The 15,562-nt window shown below is 44.6% G+C and overlaps 1 protein-coding gene across 1 annotated transcript in view; it reads left to right on the top strand.

The window, feature by feature from the left end:
• LOC101735646 (1-phosphatidylinositol 4,5-bisphosphate phosphodiesterase epsilon-1) overlaps positions 1 to 15,562 on the top strand; it is a 150,219-nt gene that overhangs the window by 41,802 nt on the left and 92,855 nt on the right. The window contains exons 3-4 of the mRNA XM_021348089.3: positions 13 to 122; positions 12,408 to 12,563. Of these exons, the coding sequence (XP_021203764.2) occupies positions 13 to 122; positions 12,408 to 12,563 (266 nt within the window). The remainder of the gene's footprint in view (positions 1 to 12; positions 123 to 12,407; positions 12,564 to 15,562) is intronic.

Raw genomic sequence — 15,562 nt, 5'->3', positions numbered from 1 at the left:
TTTTTGTTGCAGTATGGAACGAAAGCAGCTTCGAAGAGCTTACGTCTTTAAAAGCTTTGCTACATTTCCCTGAAGAAGTTGCTTTGAGACTGACCGACACAGAATATCAGCTGTTTTACCAGGTTAGCTTTTTATAGTGTTTTCTTTAAATTCGCGAATCATGGACATGGTTCTAATTAGTTTTCTCGCGTCTAAAATGTTTATTTATTTATTTTTACTAGTTGTCCCCCGGTAGTCGAAATTCGACTATAATTAATTAAAATTATAAGTTTGTACACTGTTATGATTCTATTGTCAAAGACTATTATGATTCTATAGTCACAGATTTCCCCATGACTACACTTTAGGCAAATATTAATAAAGACAAACAATAATTAATCTATTCTCAATTTGACCACAGACTATAAGCAATAAGAAAAGTTTGACAATAAGCAAATAGTATGCATGCTGTGTGTCAAATACACGGTAGCGTGTGTAATGTTTTTTTATTGATTTAATTTATTGTCCATGCATAATTTAAAAAAAATATTAACATTCTGCACTCCTTCTCTATATTCTCTATAAGTGTGGAAAATTTCATACTCCTCCGTCCGCGCATTTTTCGTAAAAAGGGCTACAAAGTTTTTGCTTCACGTATTAATATATAGATTAGGTAGAATTTTTATTTATCCCGAACCCCAGCGCGTAACATTATAAACCATTCTTGAATCGCAATGTGTCATCAATGTCGCTAACCACTGCGTTGAAGACAGGGGGGAGTTTTTTTATTGCCCTTGTAGGTAGACGAGCATACTGCCCACCTGATGGTGAGTGGTCGCCCATGGACTTCAGCAATGCCAGGGACAGAGCCTAGCCGCTGCCTACCGCTCTTTTATATTGCTTAGGTGCTTTTCAGAGCTCTCTACCCACTTAGATTTATGTGGAGCCCATAGACATCAACAACGTAAATGCCGCTACTCACCTTGAGACATGAGTTCTAAATCTTGTTTTTTTTTTAAAGTTTAATCAGATAAGACAGCTCACAGTGGCATAGGTATTGGCTGGTTAACTATTTTTTTTAAGCTAAGCTGAGCCGTTACGGGACGTTAATATCTCTGTCATCTGTGGTTTCTGAAAATTTACAAAATCCTTCATTAAAAACAAAATATAGGTAATATGTTACTGCCATCCACAGGAGCAATGAGAAATTAATCGAAGCGAAGCCATCTAGTGGCGGACGCCCGTAAACATGTTTGTTGAATTCTTGAGTTGCTTATCTATAACTAATTTATGTGTATATCTATGACTAAGATAACTTAAATCATAATATAAATAGACATGCTTTAACAAAAACCGACTTCAAATAGAAAAAAAAAGATATTCCAAAACAAATTAATATGCACTAAATACAATAATCATCGAAATCGGTTGGCGTGATATTGAGTTATTGAGTCATTCATCTATTTGTCGCGTACTTAATGCAAATTTAAGACTTATATGGTTTCCTCGTGGATACCATTATCAGAACTGGACTAAATTGTAATGGGATGACACGGGAAGCGGCAGCTTTCTAATAAAAAAAGAGTCATCAAAATCACCCAGTGAAAAGCTATGAGGTAACAAACATAAAAAATATAGTCGAATTGAGAACCTCCTCCTTTTTTGAAGTCGGTTAAAAATCAACATGATTGGCATTCATACATTGAAAGAATTATTTGAATTATCTGAGAATACTTATGCCTCTATTAGTAATAATGCTTTGACTCTCGCAAAATGTGTTCCTATAGAATAATATTTGACGCACGTAAATATCTATATATTAATACGTGAAGCAAAAACTTTATAGCCCTTTTTACGAAAATTGCGCGGATGGAGGAGTATGAAATTTTCCACGCTTATAGAGAATATAGAGAAGGAGTGCACAACGCTAATATCTTTGTTAAATTATGCATAAATGATACATTAAATCAATAAAGAAAACATTAAATACACTACCATGTATTTGACACACACACATATACTCTTTGTTTATTGTCAAACTTTTGATATTGCTTAAAGTTTATCTTTAATATTACGAGTATTTGTGTGGAGTATTTGTGTATTACAAGTGTAGTCTTGGCGAAATCTGTGACTATAGAAATATAATAGTTTTTTAATAATAGAACCATAATAATGTCCAAACTTATAATTTTAATTAATTATAATCGAATTTCGACTTCTGCAGGAACACTAGTACATTTAGTTAGATATTAATCAAAGTGAGCTTTCTGATTTAACATTAAATTGCTGCCCTTACAATTTCCTCATTTCTGATTCGATTTGTGGTTTGTTATTTATTTACTCTCCGTATTAGCGGGAAAATTTCATTCAGAATCTATAAAAGTCAAACATACGATTTCGTATATATTTATAATGTTTTAGATGATCCATATAAATAAAATGAGAGTGTCTGTTTGTAATATTGAAATAACCGCTTTTTACTACATGCATATGAATTTATTAACGGTACATACACCAAAATAACATTTTTTACAATTTATGTCTGTCTGTTTGTTCCGGCTAATCTCTAGAACCGCTGGACCGATTTTGACGAGACTTTCATTGATAGGTAGCTGATGATACAAGGCGTAACTTGGGTTATATTTTTTAAACTAGCTTCGCCCCGCGGCGTCACTCCCGGTACCACAATAACCGCGGGTAACATCGCGGGACTCAGCTATCAATAATAAAATGTAATGTTTCCGAAGCGAAGCGAGGACGGGTCGCTAGTATTAAAAAAAAGGTGAAAACAACGCTAAGCACTAGACTAGATACAAATTAAACTAAAATTTCGATTTTATGTTGAACTTTATTTGGCGCGCGAATCTTGTTGAAATGACGTCAGGTGACAGCTGCATATTCGGGAATTCCGATCGCGTCCGAAGACACCCGAATGAGACTTGATGTGCCAAGATTAGGATAAAATCAGTTCACACGGGGCAGCCGTTGTAACTATACTGTGATCTTAGAACTTATATCTCAAGGTGGGTGGCGCAGATATTGTAGATGTCTATAGGCTTCAGTAACCACTTAACACCAGCTGTGAGCTCGTCCACCCATCTAAGCAATAAAAAAAACATTAATATCTAGGATAGGAAGGTAAACGCATGTCAGATATATTCAACTGCTTTATATTGCGTGCTTTGAAGTAGTTACCTGCGCCAAAGCGCAACAAAACCCGACCCTGTAGTAAATTTTCAACTTTATACATTCACCTCTCTCCCCCGACCCGCCCTCTGGTACAGATAAATATAGGAATACCTACGGAATGTAAATTTAAAGGGTTGTTTTCGAATTCACGCCACCCCCCGTTGCGAGGTTAAAAGCTCCCGCTTAAATAAAAAAAACATATTTTGAAATAGACTTCAGGTTTTGCTTGGAAATTATTTTCGTTTATAAGTGACGGATTACCATTTCAGCCCTTCAGAGTTGGCCCCACGCGTAACAACCCTTTTTCCTGTGACCTTTGAAACGAAACTATACATTAAGTTATCTTTTTGCTATATTGGTCTATATACAGATCTTCCTTCGCTGGTGACATTCCTCAAACTGACTTTCGTTTAGAACTTGTATTTTCAATACAGATTCTTTCTTGGTATGCTTGCGTCATATTAAAGATAACGAAACAAAATTGCCTTATTCGCTGACGGTACAACCGCGAGGAAACTCCAGAATCTCTACACGGTTTTCCTCCCTCATTAGGAGGAGAAATCACCCAATCACCCTCTTCGGCCAACCTATACCCTGTGCCAGGAAGATCAAGTACCTGGGAGTCACCCTGGATGCATCCATGACATTCCGCCCGCATATAAAAACAGCCCGCAACCGTGCCGCATTAATTCTCGGCAGACTTTACCCCATGATATGTAAGCGGAGTAAAATGTCCCTTCGGAACAAGGTGACACTTTACAAAACTTGCATAAGATCTGTCATGACTTCCGCGAGTGTGGTGTTCGCTCACGCGGCCTGCACACACATACCCACCCTCATTCCGATTTGAGCAACCGACGCGCGTGGACGTGCTCATTGTTCGTTCGATTGCCCGACCTCGGTTCGTGGCACATCTGGCGTCCAAGTGTTTTGTCGGAAGTGACTACCGGTGATAATAGATCATTGTTCGTGGCACATCTGTGGCCCAAGTGTTTCTCGGAATTTGTACCTGCGCCTAATTGCAAGGCATTGCAATTGCTAATTGCAAGGGAACTGTGCAGTGGTTCTATTCGCTCTAATTCTATTATATTTATTCTATTCACTAAAATTTCTAAAATTCCTAGAATCGCTTCGGCCAATTTAGTGTTACCGACGCAGGGGCCTCGCCGCAAGGCGAGCGCGTGTTTAAGTCCCGGGGCAGCCCCCCCTGGGCAGTCCGAAGAAATGGAGTTCTCTCCAACCAACACACTGCTCGCGGAATTCTTAAGCGAGAAATACCCGGCCCTCGAAACAGAATTTTTAGCTTACAAAGCTAAACGCGCCGTGAACTGTTCTGCCGTGCCCGCCGCGACCGCCGTTTCCGCCACGCCTGCCATTCCCGCGTCCCCAGCAAGCGCGCGCAAAACTCCCGCGCCGTACACCGCAGCCTCCGTCGCGCACAGCACACCCGTGTCCCCCATACTCCCGCGAAAAACTCCCGCGTCTACCGCGGCAGCTTCCGTTATACCTCAGCGATCGTCTGCGGCCTCCGTCGCGTCCGCCGCTCCCGCGCCTTCCTCCTCGTCCTCCGACTCTGACTCGGATATGGAGGTTGACCTCGTTCCCGCCTCATTGACAGATGGATTCACCCTCGTGCAAAAGGGTAAGAAGCGCGCCGCGGAGTCCCGAGCTTCCGCGGCCGCTAAAATAAGCAAAGCCGCGAACGCGTCGCGCCCCCGCCCTCCGACCCCCGTCGCTCCCTGTCCCCGTGCCACGCCGTCGCCGCGCCCGGTGGCACAAACGAGAAATCAGGCCCCTCCTCCGTTAATTCTTCAAGAGAAGGCTGCTTGGGACCGTGTCTCCCTGGCCCTTAAGGCCAATAACATAAATTTTGTCAGTGCCCGTAACCTCGCGAACGGGATACAAATAAAAGTAGCAACACCCGACGACCATAGAGCCCTCTCAAGCTACCTCCGAAAGGAGCGTATAAGTTATCATACGTATACGCTCCAGGAGGAGCGTGAGCTCCGTGCAGTCATACGTGGCATCCCCAAGGAGTTAGATGCCGAGCTCGTAAAGGCCGACCTACTCGAACAAGGCCTACCCGTAAACTCCGTGCACCGCATGCACACAGGACGCGGGAGGGAGCCATACAATATGGTTCTCGTCGCCCTCCAGTCTACCCCCGAAGGTAAGCAAATCTTTAACGTCCGAACGGTCTGTAGTCTTTCCGGAATCACCGTGGAAACCCCTCATAAAAAAGGCACTCCGAGCCAGTGCCACAATTGTCAGTTGTACGGGCATTCTTCCCGTAATTGTCACGCGCGCCCTCGATGCGTCAAGTGTTTGGACGATCACTCCACGACTCTTTGCACTCGCGATCAAAAAACCGCGACTGAACCACCTAGCTGCGTCCTGTGCCGAACACAGGGTCACCCCGCGAATTACCGTGGATGCCCCCGAGCCCCTAAAATAAATCGCCGCGTCGCGCGCCAAAACCGCCTCCGAGCTTCCGGCCCTGACATCAAAGCCACGGCACCCTCTGTGCCGAAGGCTAAGCCTGCCTTCGTGCCGACGCCGGTGCCCAGCGGCTCGGCCTGGGCTAAGCCGTTGCCGTACACGAACACGGCTGTAGCTCCCTCCCCCGCTATTCGTCCCGCCCCCGCGATACGTCCCTCCCCCGTGATTCGTTCCTCCCCCGCGACCAGCACTCCGACCGCGTCCGACAATCTCGCTCTAGCGATCGACTTTTTTCAGTCGATCAACTTTGAGCGTGTTAATGCTTTGGGTGACGCCATTCGCGCCGCCTCCACTGCACAACACTTCATCGCCGTTGTGCAAGAATACGCTGACGTATACGCGTCGTTAAATACGTACGTCCTCCCCTCACTCCGCCGGTAATCAATGGCGTACATAAGTAGAATAAAGCCCCTATCCGTAACGATAGCATTTTTTAACGCTTACGGTCTCGCAAATCAACGTGATCAGGTTTGTGATTTTTTGCGTGACCATCAAATTGACATCTTTTTGGTGCAGGAGACCCTACTTAAGCCCGCGCGCCGCGACCCTAAAATCGCGAACTATAACATGGTTAGGAACGACAGGCTTACTGCTCGTGGTGGTGGTACCGTCATTTACTATAGACGAGCCCTGCATTGCGTCCCTCTCGACCCCCCCGCGCTTTCTAACATCGAAGCATCAGTATGCCAAATCTCACTGACTGGACACGCGCCGATCGTTATCGCGTCCGTCTATCTTCCACCGGATAAGATCGTTCTAAGCAGTGATATCGAGGCGCTGCTCGGCATGGGAAGCTCTGTCATTCTGGCGGGCGACCTAAATTGTAAACACGTCAGGTGGAACTCACACACCACAACCCCGAATGGCAGGCGGCTTGACGCGTTAGTCGATGATCTCGCCTTCGATATCGTCGCTCCGCTAACCCCGACTCACTACCCGCTAAATATCGCGCATCGCCCGGATATACTCGACATAGCGTTATTAAAAAACGTAACTCTGCGCTTACACTCGATCGAAGTAGTTTCAGAGTTAGATTCAGACCACCGTCCCGTCGTTATGAAGCTCGGTCGCGCTCCCGATTCCGTTCCTGTCACGAGGACTGTGGTGGATTGGCACACGCTGGGCATCAGCCTGGCTGAATCTGATCCACCATCGCTCCCGTTTAACCCGGACTCTACCCCGTCTCCTCAGGATACCGCTGAAGCCATAGACATCTTAACGTCACACATCACCTCGACATTAGATCGGTCATCGAAGCAAGTTGTAGCGGAGGACTTCCTTCACCGCTTCAAATTGTCCGACGATATTAGGGAACTCCTTAGAGCTAAGAACGCCTCGATACGCGCCTACGACAGGTATCCTACCGTGGATAATCGTATTCGAATGCGTGCCCTACAACGCGACGTAAAGTCTCGCATCGCCGAAGTCCGAGATGCCAGATGGTCTGATTTCTTAGAAAGACTCGCGCCCTCCCAAAGGTCTTACTACCGCTTAGCTCGTACTCTCAAATCGGATACGGTAGTAACTATGCCCCCCCTCGTAGGCCCCTCAGGCCGACTCGCGGCGTTCGATGATGACGAAAAAGCAGAGCTACTGGCCGGTACATTGCAAACCCAGTGCACGCCCAGCACTCAATCCGTGGACCCTGTTCATGTAGAATTAGTAGACAGTGAGGTAGAACGCAGAGCCTCCTTGCCACCCTCGGATGCGTTACCACCCGTCACCCCGATGGAAGTTAAAGACTTGATCAAAGACCTACGTCCTCGCAAGGCTCCCGGTTCCGACGGTATATCTAACCGTGTTATTAAACTTCTACCCGTCCAACTCATCGTGATGTTGGCATCTATTTTCAATGCCGCTATGGCGAACTGTATCTTTCCCGCGGTGTGGAAAGAAGCGGACGTTATCGGCATACATAAGCCCGGTAAACCAAAAAATCATCCGACGAGCTACCGCCCGATTAGCCTCCTCATGTCTCTAGGCAAACTGTATGAGCGTCTGATCTACAAACGCCTCAGAGACTTCGTCTCATCCAAGGGCATTCTCATCGATGAACAATTCGGATTCCGTACAAATCACTCATGCGTTCAACAGGTGCACCGCCTCACGGAGCACATTCTTGTGGGGCTTAATCGACCAAAACCGTTATACACGGGAGCTCTCTTCTTCGACGTCGCAAAAGCGTTCGACAAAGTCTGGCACAATGGTTTGATTTTCAAACTATTCGACATGGGCGTGCCGGATAGTCTCGTGCTCATCATACGGGACTTCTTGTCGAACCGCTCTTTTCGATATCGAGTCGAGGGAACCCGCTCCTCCCCACGACCTCTTACAGCTGGAGTCCCACAAGGCTCTGTCCTCTCACCCCTCCTATTTAGCTTATTCGTCAACGATATTCCCCGGTCGCCGCCGACCCATTTAGCTTTATTCGCCGACGACACGACTGTTTACTATTCTAGTAGAAATAAGTCCCTAATCGCGAAGAAGCTTCAGAGCGCAGCCCTAGCCCTAGGACAGTGGTTCCGAAAATGGCGCATAGACATCAACCCAGCGAAAAGTACTGCGGTGCTATTTCAGAGGGGAAGCTCCTCACGGATTTCCTCCCGGATTAGGAGGAGGAATCTCACACCCCCGATTACTCTCTTTAGACGACCCATACCCTGGGCCAGGAAGGTCAAGTACCTGGGCGTTACCCTGGATGCATCGATGACATTCCGCCCGCATATAAAATCAGTCCGTGACCGTGCCGCGTTTATTCTCGGTAGACTCTACCCCATGATCTGTAAGCGGAGTAAAATGTCCCTTCGGAACAAGGTGACACTTTACAAAACTTGCATAAGGCCCGTCATGACTTACGCGAGTGTGGTGTTCGCTCACGCGGCCCGCACACACATAGACACCCTCCAATCCCTACAATCCCGCTTTTGCAGGTTAGCTGTCGGGGCCCCGTGGTTCGTGAGGAACGTTGACCTACACGACGACCTGGGCCTCGAATCAATTCGGAAATACATGAAGTCAGCGTCGGAACGATACTTCGATAAGCTATGCGTCATGATAATCGCCTTATCGTTGCCGCCGCTGACTACTCCCCGAATCCTGATCATGCAGGAGCCAGTCACCGTCGACGCCCTAGACACGTCCTTACGGATCCATCAGATCCAATAACCTTTGCATTAGATGCCTTCAGCTCTAATACTAGGAGCAGGCTTAGGGACCCCGGTAACCGTACTCGTCGAACTCGACAAAGAGGTCGACGTGCAACCTAACCCATGCATCAGCCCGCTGAGTTTCTCGCCGGATCTTCTCAGTGGGTCGCGATTCCGATCCGGTAGTAGATTCATTCGCGAAGCAGCTACTCTTGAGTTGTTAGGTCTCCTTCGGAGGCGCTCGGGTAGCTGTTAGCAAATCCCACCCCTCCTGGCTGAGCCTTTGCTCGCCCACCTGTCCTGGTGAAACTGGAAAGGCCTCCGGGCCACCAGTAATACAAAATTCACAAAAAAAAACAGTTACTTTAACAGGAACCTTTAAATATCGGAAATTGATAAGAAAAAATCTGTAATGAAATCCGTTGGTTATAGATATTAATTCATTATGAGATTCAATTTCTTTATGAAGATTCTATTAATATAGAGATCACTAATGAGTCTTTATATCTGCCTTAGACGACATAATTAATACGAAGTACATACTTATATCTAATACTTTGGTAATTTCTGAATAAAAAAGGGATTTGGATTAAATGTTAAATGTTATTAGGTGGAGTATCTCGACGAAGCCGGATGAAGGTCGGATCTGTGTCTGTTTGTGTACGAGAAGAGCTCGGGATCAGTACAGAGCTGCAGAGGACTGTGTCTGTAGTAGTGTAGTATAGGACTAGAGGCTAGATGTAGGTCGGATCTGTGTCGGTTTGTGTAAGAGAAGAGCTCGGGATCAGTACAGAGCTGCAGAGGACTGTGTCTGTAGTAGTGTAGTATAGGACTAGAGGCTAGATGTAGGTCGGATCTGTGTCTGTTTGTGTACGAGAAGAGCTCGGGATCAGTACAGAGCTGCAGAGGACTGTGTCTGTAGTAGTGCAGTATAGGACTAGAGGCTAGATGTAGGTCGGATCTGTGTCTGTTTGTGTACGAGAAGAGCTCGGGATCAGTACAGAGCTGCAGAGGACTGTGTCTGTAGTAGTGTAGTATAGGACTAGAGGCTAGATGTAGGTCGGATCTGTGTCTGTTTGTGTACGAGAAGAGCTCGGGATCAGTACAGAGCTGCAGAGGACTGTGTCTGTAGTAGTGTAGTATAGGACTAGAGGCTAGATGTAGGTCGGATCTGTGTCTGTTTGTGTACGAGAAGAGCTCGGGATCAGTACAGAGCTGCAGAGGACTGTGTCTGTAGTAGTGTAGTATAGGACTAGAGGCTAGATGTAGGTCGGATCTGTGTCTGTTTGTGTACGAGAAGAGCTCGGGATCAGTACAGAGCTGCAGAGGACTGTGTCTGTAGTAGTGTAGTATAGGACTAGAGGCTAGATGTAGGTCGGATCTGTGTCTGTTTGTGTACGAGAAGAGCTCGGGATCAGTACAGAGCTGCAGAGGACTGTGTCTGTAGTAGTGTAGGACTCAGATCTGTTCAATTCTGCCGCGTTCCTAAACCTTCAATCTCCGTGGGCTCCGTTAACATCGAAGCATCAGATATCAAATTGGTTATATACCAATATTAATAATTCATAATAAATATTCAATTTCTCTCTTCATAGACTGACGAGAAGTGTATTAAAATGAAAATTTGGTAATCCTCTCTCTCCGCACCTGGTCTTATTTATCAGATTCATCCAGAAAATACAATTTTCCGATAAAACGAGAGAGCTTCGACGAAACAGCACCAAACCAACAGACAATAAATCTTTTTATTTCTTGCGGGAGATAGCGCTGGACGGCTTCATGTAGTTGCGAACCAAGAGAATTGTTATTCGGAAATTATTTCTGAATTCTCTGGTAGGCTGCGAGTACGTATCGTTTTCGTGCCTTTTCAAGAGTTTTCAAGAATATTCTAGAGCATACCATGATCTAAAACATTAGATGGGTGGATGAACTCACGGCGCGCCTGATAAATTAAATAATAGTTTGAAGAAACTAACAAAATACACTTTTATAGAAAATCCAACTAAAAAATAGAATTTTCTTTTTAATAAATTTGAATTAAGAATAGTGTAAGAAAAAATGATTTTATTGTAACAAAGCGTAGGGTGCTTTTCAGGATATTATCAAAATAACTACTGATACCATGCACCCCACGATTTTTCTATTTTTTAGTTGGATTTTCTATAAAAGCGTATTTTGTTAGTTTTTTTAAACTATTATATTATTTATTTTTAATTTTTTAGTTGAATTTCAATTGTTTTTTTTTTCTTAATATTGAATTGTCGTCGGTCCTTAATAAGTGTACCAAATTTCAAGTTAATCCGACGTTTTGAAGGGTGTCAAAATCATGTTCAAAGATTCCGCTACAAACATCATACGTCTGAAGCTAATAAAGGCGTATTAAAAATGGTACCTACCTGCGGATATGGATCCTCGACATTGTCGGTACGAACACAAAAGACAATTTGACCACTCGCGATCCAATAAAGACCTTCATATTGAAGTTTTAATTTTGATGCTGGCTACCTCTCGCGTTAAGCCGTTTAATAGCCTCGTTTCTTGTAAAGGACAGCGCCCTGCGGTACTTAAAGCTCAAAGGTAGACGAACTTATTACCCGTACGAGCTTTTAAGTTTTTCTTTATAGATGTTGTTAATGAGCAACATGAGCTTACGGCCAGTTGCAGTAGCTTACCTGATGTTCCTAAGTCTTCGTTCTCTCCAGCAGCGGGGTCCTCAATGAATCACTGACACCTCAAGGTTGAGGTACTCAGAAGAATCGAACTGATGGTAGGTAATCAGCGTTGTTCATGGACATCAGCAATGCCTGAGGCAAAGTCAAGTCTACTGACATCACACCTCAACCCTTGTTTTAAAAAGGACATGTCACGGTGCTAGGGAATTTCCGTGGAGAGAAGTCCAATCCAGACCCACTCCAGAGGAAATTCACTGTAATCCAGATGAACGCAGCGGTTTTAAGCCATATATTGTGTAGTATTCTAGACAGTAAAGCTCTTCTCTTGTGAGGATATGAGGTTGAAAGAACATGGAGGAATCCTCTCGAAATAATTCTTAGAGCACTCCTCAATAACAATGGTGGTAGGAATTCTAGTGAGTCCACGCGGGAAGGTACCACCAACCTGCCTATTTCTGCCGTGAAGCAGTAATGCGTTTCGGTTTGAAGGGCGGGGCAGCCGTTGTAACCATGAGACCTTATAACTTATATCTCGAAGTGAGTGGCGCATTTACATTGTAGATGTCTATGGGCTCCAATAACCACTTTATATCAAGTGAGCTCGTCACACATCTAAGCAATAAAATTAAATAAAAATAAAGACTTTTTTTATCGCTTAGATGGGTGGATGAGCTCACAGCCAACCTGGTGTTAAGTGGCTACTGGAGCCCATAGACAACTACAAGTTAATGCACCATTCACCTTGAGATATAAGTTATAAGGTCTCAAGTATAGTTACAACCGCTGCCCTACCCTTCCAACCGAAACGCATTACTGCTTCACGGAAGAAATAGGCAGGGCGGTGGTACCTACCCGCGGGGTCTCACAAAAGGTCCTACCACCAGTAGACTCTAAAAAATCAACCGCATTTTTTTTCTTCCAGGTTCCTCCTATAGATTATCTGCGTCAAGTAACCCTAGACCTCGGAGGTGAGGGTCTCGCGGGAACCAGCGAACGGCACATGATCAGAAGAGTTCCTGCAACACATCATCAGCCCACCTCAAGCACAGTCAGCGCTCTGATCCGAAGATTCAACGAGGTATTCACCTACCATACCCTGCGATCCTTTGGTTACTAGTAGACAAACTCATGAAAAATCGATCTACGCGAAATGTGACGAAGCTTGATAAAGTCTACATTAGCTTCTTCTTGTTATTGTTTAGTGGTCGATGAGCTCACAACCCACTTGGCTTCAAGTGACTACCGGAGCCCATAGACATTTACAACGTAAATACCACCACCCAACTTGAGATATTAGTTCTAAGTCTTAGTTTACAACGGCTGCCCTGCCCTTCAAATCGAAATGTATTACTGCTTTACGGCAGAAATAGGCAGGGTCGTGGTACCTACCCGTGCGGACTCACAAGACGTCCTACCACCAGTAATTACGCAAATTATAATTTTGCGGGTTTGATTTTTATTACACGATGCTATTTATTCCTTCGCCGTGGAAGTCAATCGTGAACATTTTTGTTGAGTGCGTATTTCATTAGAAAAATTGGTACCCGCCTGCGGGATTCGAACACCGGTGCATCGCTCAACACAAATGCAGCGGACCTCTTATCCTTTAGGCCACGACGACTTCAAAAATTCAGCATTACAACATTCCATATTCTTTCATCAAATCTCGAAAAACTACTCATTACAGACCAAGTGGAAGGAAAGAGGCCAAGGGCGAATAGTCCCATGCGCTGGTCCGATCAAATTAAGACGACATTGGGCTCCAGCATCAATGTCCCTATTTACTGCGCAGAGAACAGTGAATAATGGAGAAATGTACTTTCTAACTGACGCTTATTGTGCCTTGTCAGATGAAAGCTGGAACTAGAATCTTAATACTGTTACGCCGGTAAGAGTAACGCCATCTATCGCCGAACAACCGAAACGAATATCAAAGGAACTAGTAATATCTAGAATGCTCGAGAAGTACAACGCCATCTATTGTCAGATAGCGGAAACACACATCGAAGCTACTCGACTTGCCCAGAATGTTCTCGATAAATCTAGGGATGTCTTCTCGACTATAAAAGCGTTGCAGAGATGGCACGCAGTCAGTCAGTAATCAGAACTACTCGAAGCGAAACAGCGAACGGATCACCTGAAGCGAAGCGGAAGAATTTAATTGAGACTTTTAAAGTGTTCGTTAAATGTTTAAGTGCTTTAAGTGTTAATACAGTTTTAAGTTGTACTTTAGTAGGATTAGTTGAATCGCAATATCATGTCATCAATGTCGCTATTAATTACGCGGAGGACAGGAGGGAACGGAGGAACATAGTCCAAACAAAAGTGATCCGTAAAGGTCACGACCCTAACCACTGAGAAACACGATCCAAGGAGGGAGTATTCGTTAAGCATACAAAGATAATAATGATAATTGCGAAATTTTTATTGGCTCATAACGCCTTTTTGTACCTTATCGCAAAATTCGTTGCAAACTCCCTGCATAACGACCGCTGACCGCGATAAGAATTCAGCCCGAATAAAATCCCTGAAGATCTGACCCCACCGTGTTCCCCGGAAAGTCGAACCTAGCTATTAACTGACAATTAGAGAAAATTAGCAAAGTTCTCCCCGTGTATACCGGCAAAGGAGCTTTCGGCCATTGTAACGTTGCGAGCCAAACGTGACAGAATTAAGGGCAAGCTCTAGAGACGGGCTGGTATCGATGTTTTCTTCGCCCTAATAGATACGCCTCACTGCCTTTTTTGTGGTGGAAGTTTTAGTTCCCTATCGACCCCACGTATTGGGGCTCAGTGTTTTTGGAACGAAGTTCCTTATGGGACGATGCGGAAGGATACCCCAACCGGGAAAAAACGTCCGTAACGTAAGACTTTCATTAGTAATGCACACAGTGTACGACTTAACTTTGTGATAACGTACAAAAAATAATGTATTTTTTTAACATCCATTGACCACGATCTCAGAGCGTTCGTTTGCGCAATACACTAACTCTTATACTAACAACCGTGAATGAAATGTACCACAATAAGTTCGCACGTTACCAATTAATTTATACCTCGAATAGAACTTAAAATTAATATTTTTACAATAAGGAACTTCGTTCCTATAAGGTGTCCCACGACTCCACACGTCTTTTATAATTAACCTTATAGGCAGACCAGCATACCGCCTAATGTTGAGGCGTTACAGTTACTCTTGGGTGTCAGCAATGCTAGGAGCAAAGTCAATTCGCTGCCTAACGTTGAATACTCACCGTAAGCCTCGTTTGAAGATGTACCGGTGATAGCGCGCGGGAAACATCTTGGCAGCTCATTCCAGAACCGGATGATACGTGTCACAAAAGATCTCTGGACCCGCGCGGGTAGGTACCATCGCCCTGCCTATTTCTGCCGTGAAGCAGTAATGCGTTTCGGTTTGAAGGGCGGGGCAGCCGTTGTAACTATACTTGAGACGTTAGAACTTATAGCTCAAGGTGGGTGGCGCATTTACGTCGTAGATGTCTATGGGCTCCAGTAACCACTTCAAGCCAGGTGGACTGTGAGCTCGTCCGCCTATCTGAGTATTAAAAAAATTAAAAAAAGAACGAGGTGGGAGGTGTCAGGCAAAAACGATATGGAGGGATCATTCTGAGCAATTCCTCGCATAGTACAGGGTGGCCCATAAGTCCTTTGATATGAAAAAAAATTATTAAAATAAAACTAATTACATTATGAATTAAATTTTTATTTACATAAAAAGCTTAAAAAACGGGAATAATTTTTTGAAAATAACATCTCCTAAATGTAATCCGTTCCGATCACGGCACTCTTGCAAACGACGTCTAAAATTGTCGATGACTGCGCGGCACGTCACTGCTGAAATGCTTGTCATTTCTCTGCGGATGTTTTCTTTTAGGGCCTCAATTGACCGCGGGTTTGTGTCGTATACTTTAGCCTTAAGGTAGCCCCACAAAAAAAAATCCATCGGGGTCAGATCTGGACTACGTGGAGGCCAGGAAATGTCTCCTCTCTTAGAGATAACTTTGCCAGGAAAAAGTTGACGGATAACGGGCATAGCAGTGTTAGAGGTGTGAGAAGT

The sequence above is a fragment of the Bombyx mori genome, chromosome 24 (assembly GCF_030269925.1).
Source record: "Bombyx mori chromosome 24, ASM3026992v2".
NCBI lineage: Eukaryota > Metazoa > Arthropoda > Insecta > Lepidoptera > Bombycidae > Bombyx > Bombyx mori.
This window is presented reverse-complemented; position numbering and strand designations above follow the sequence as displayed.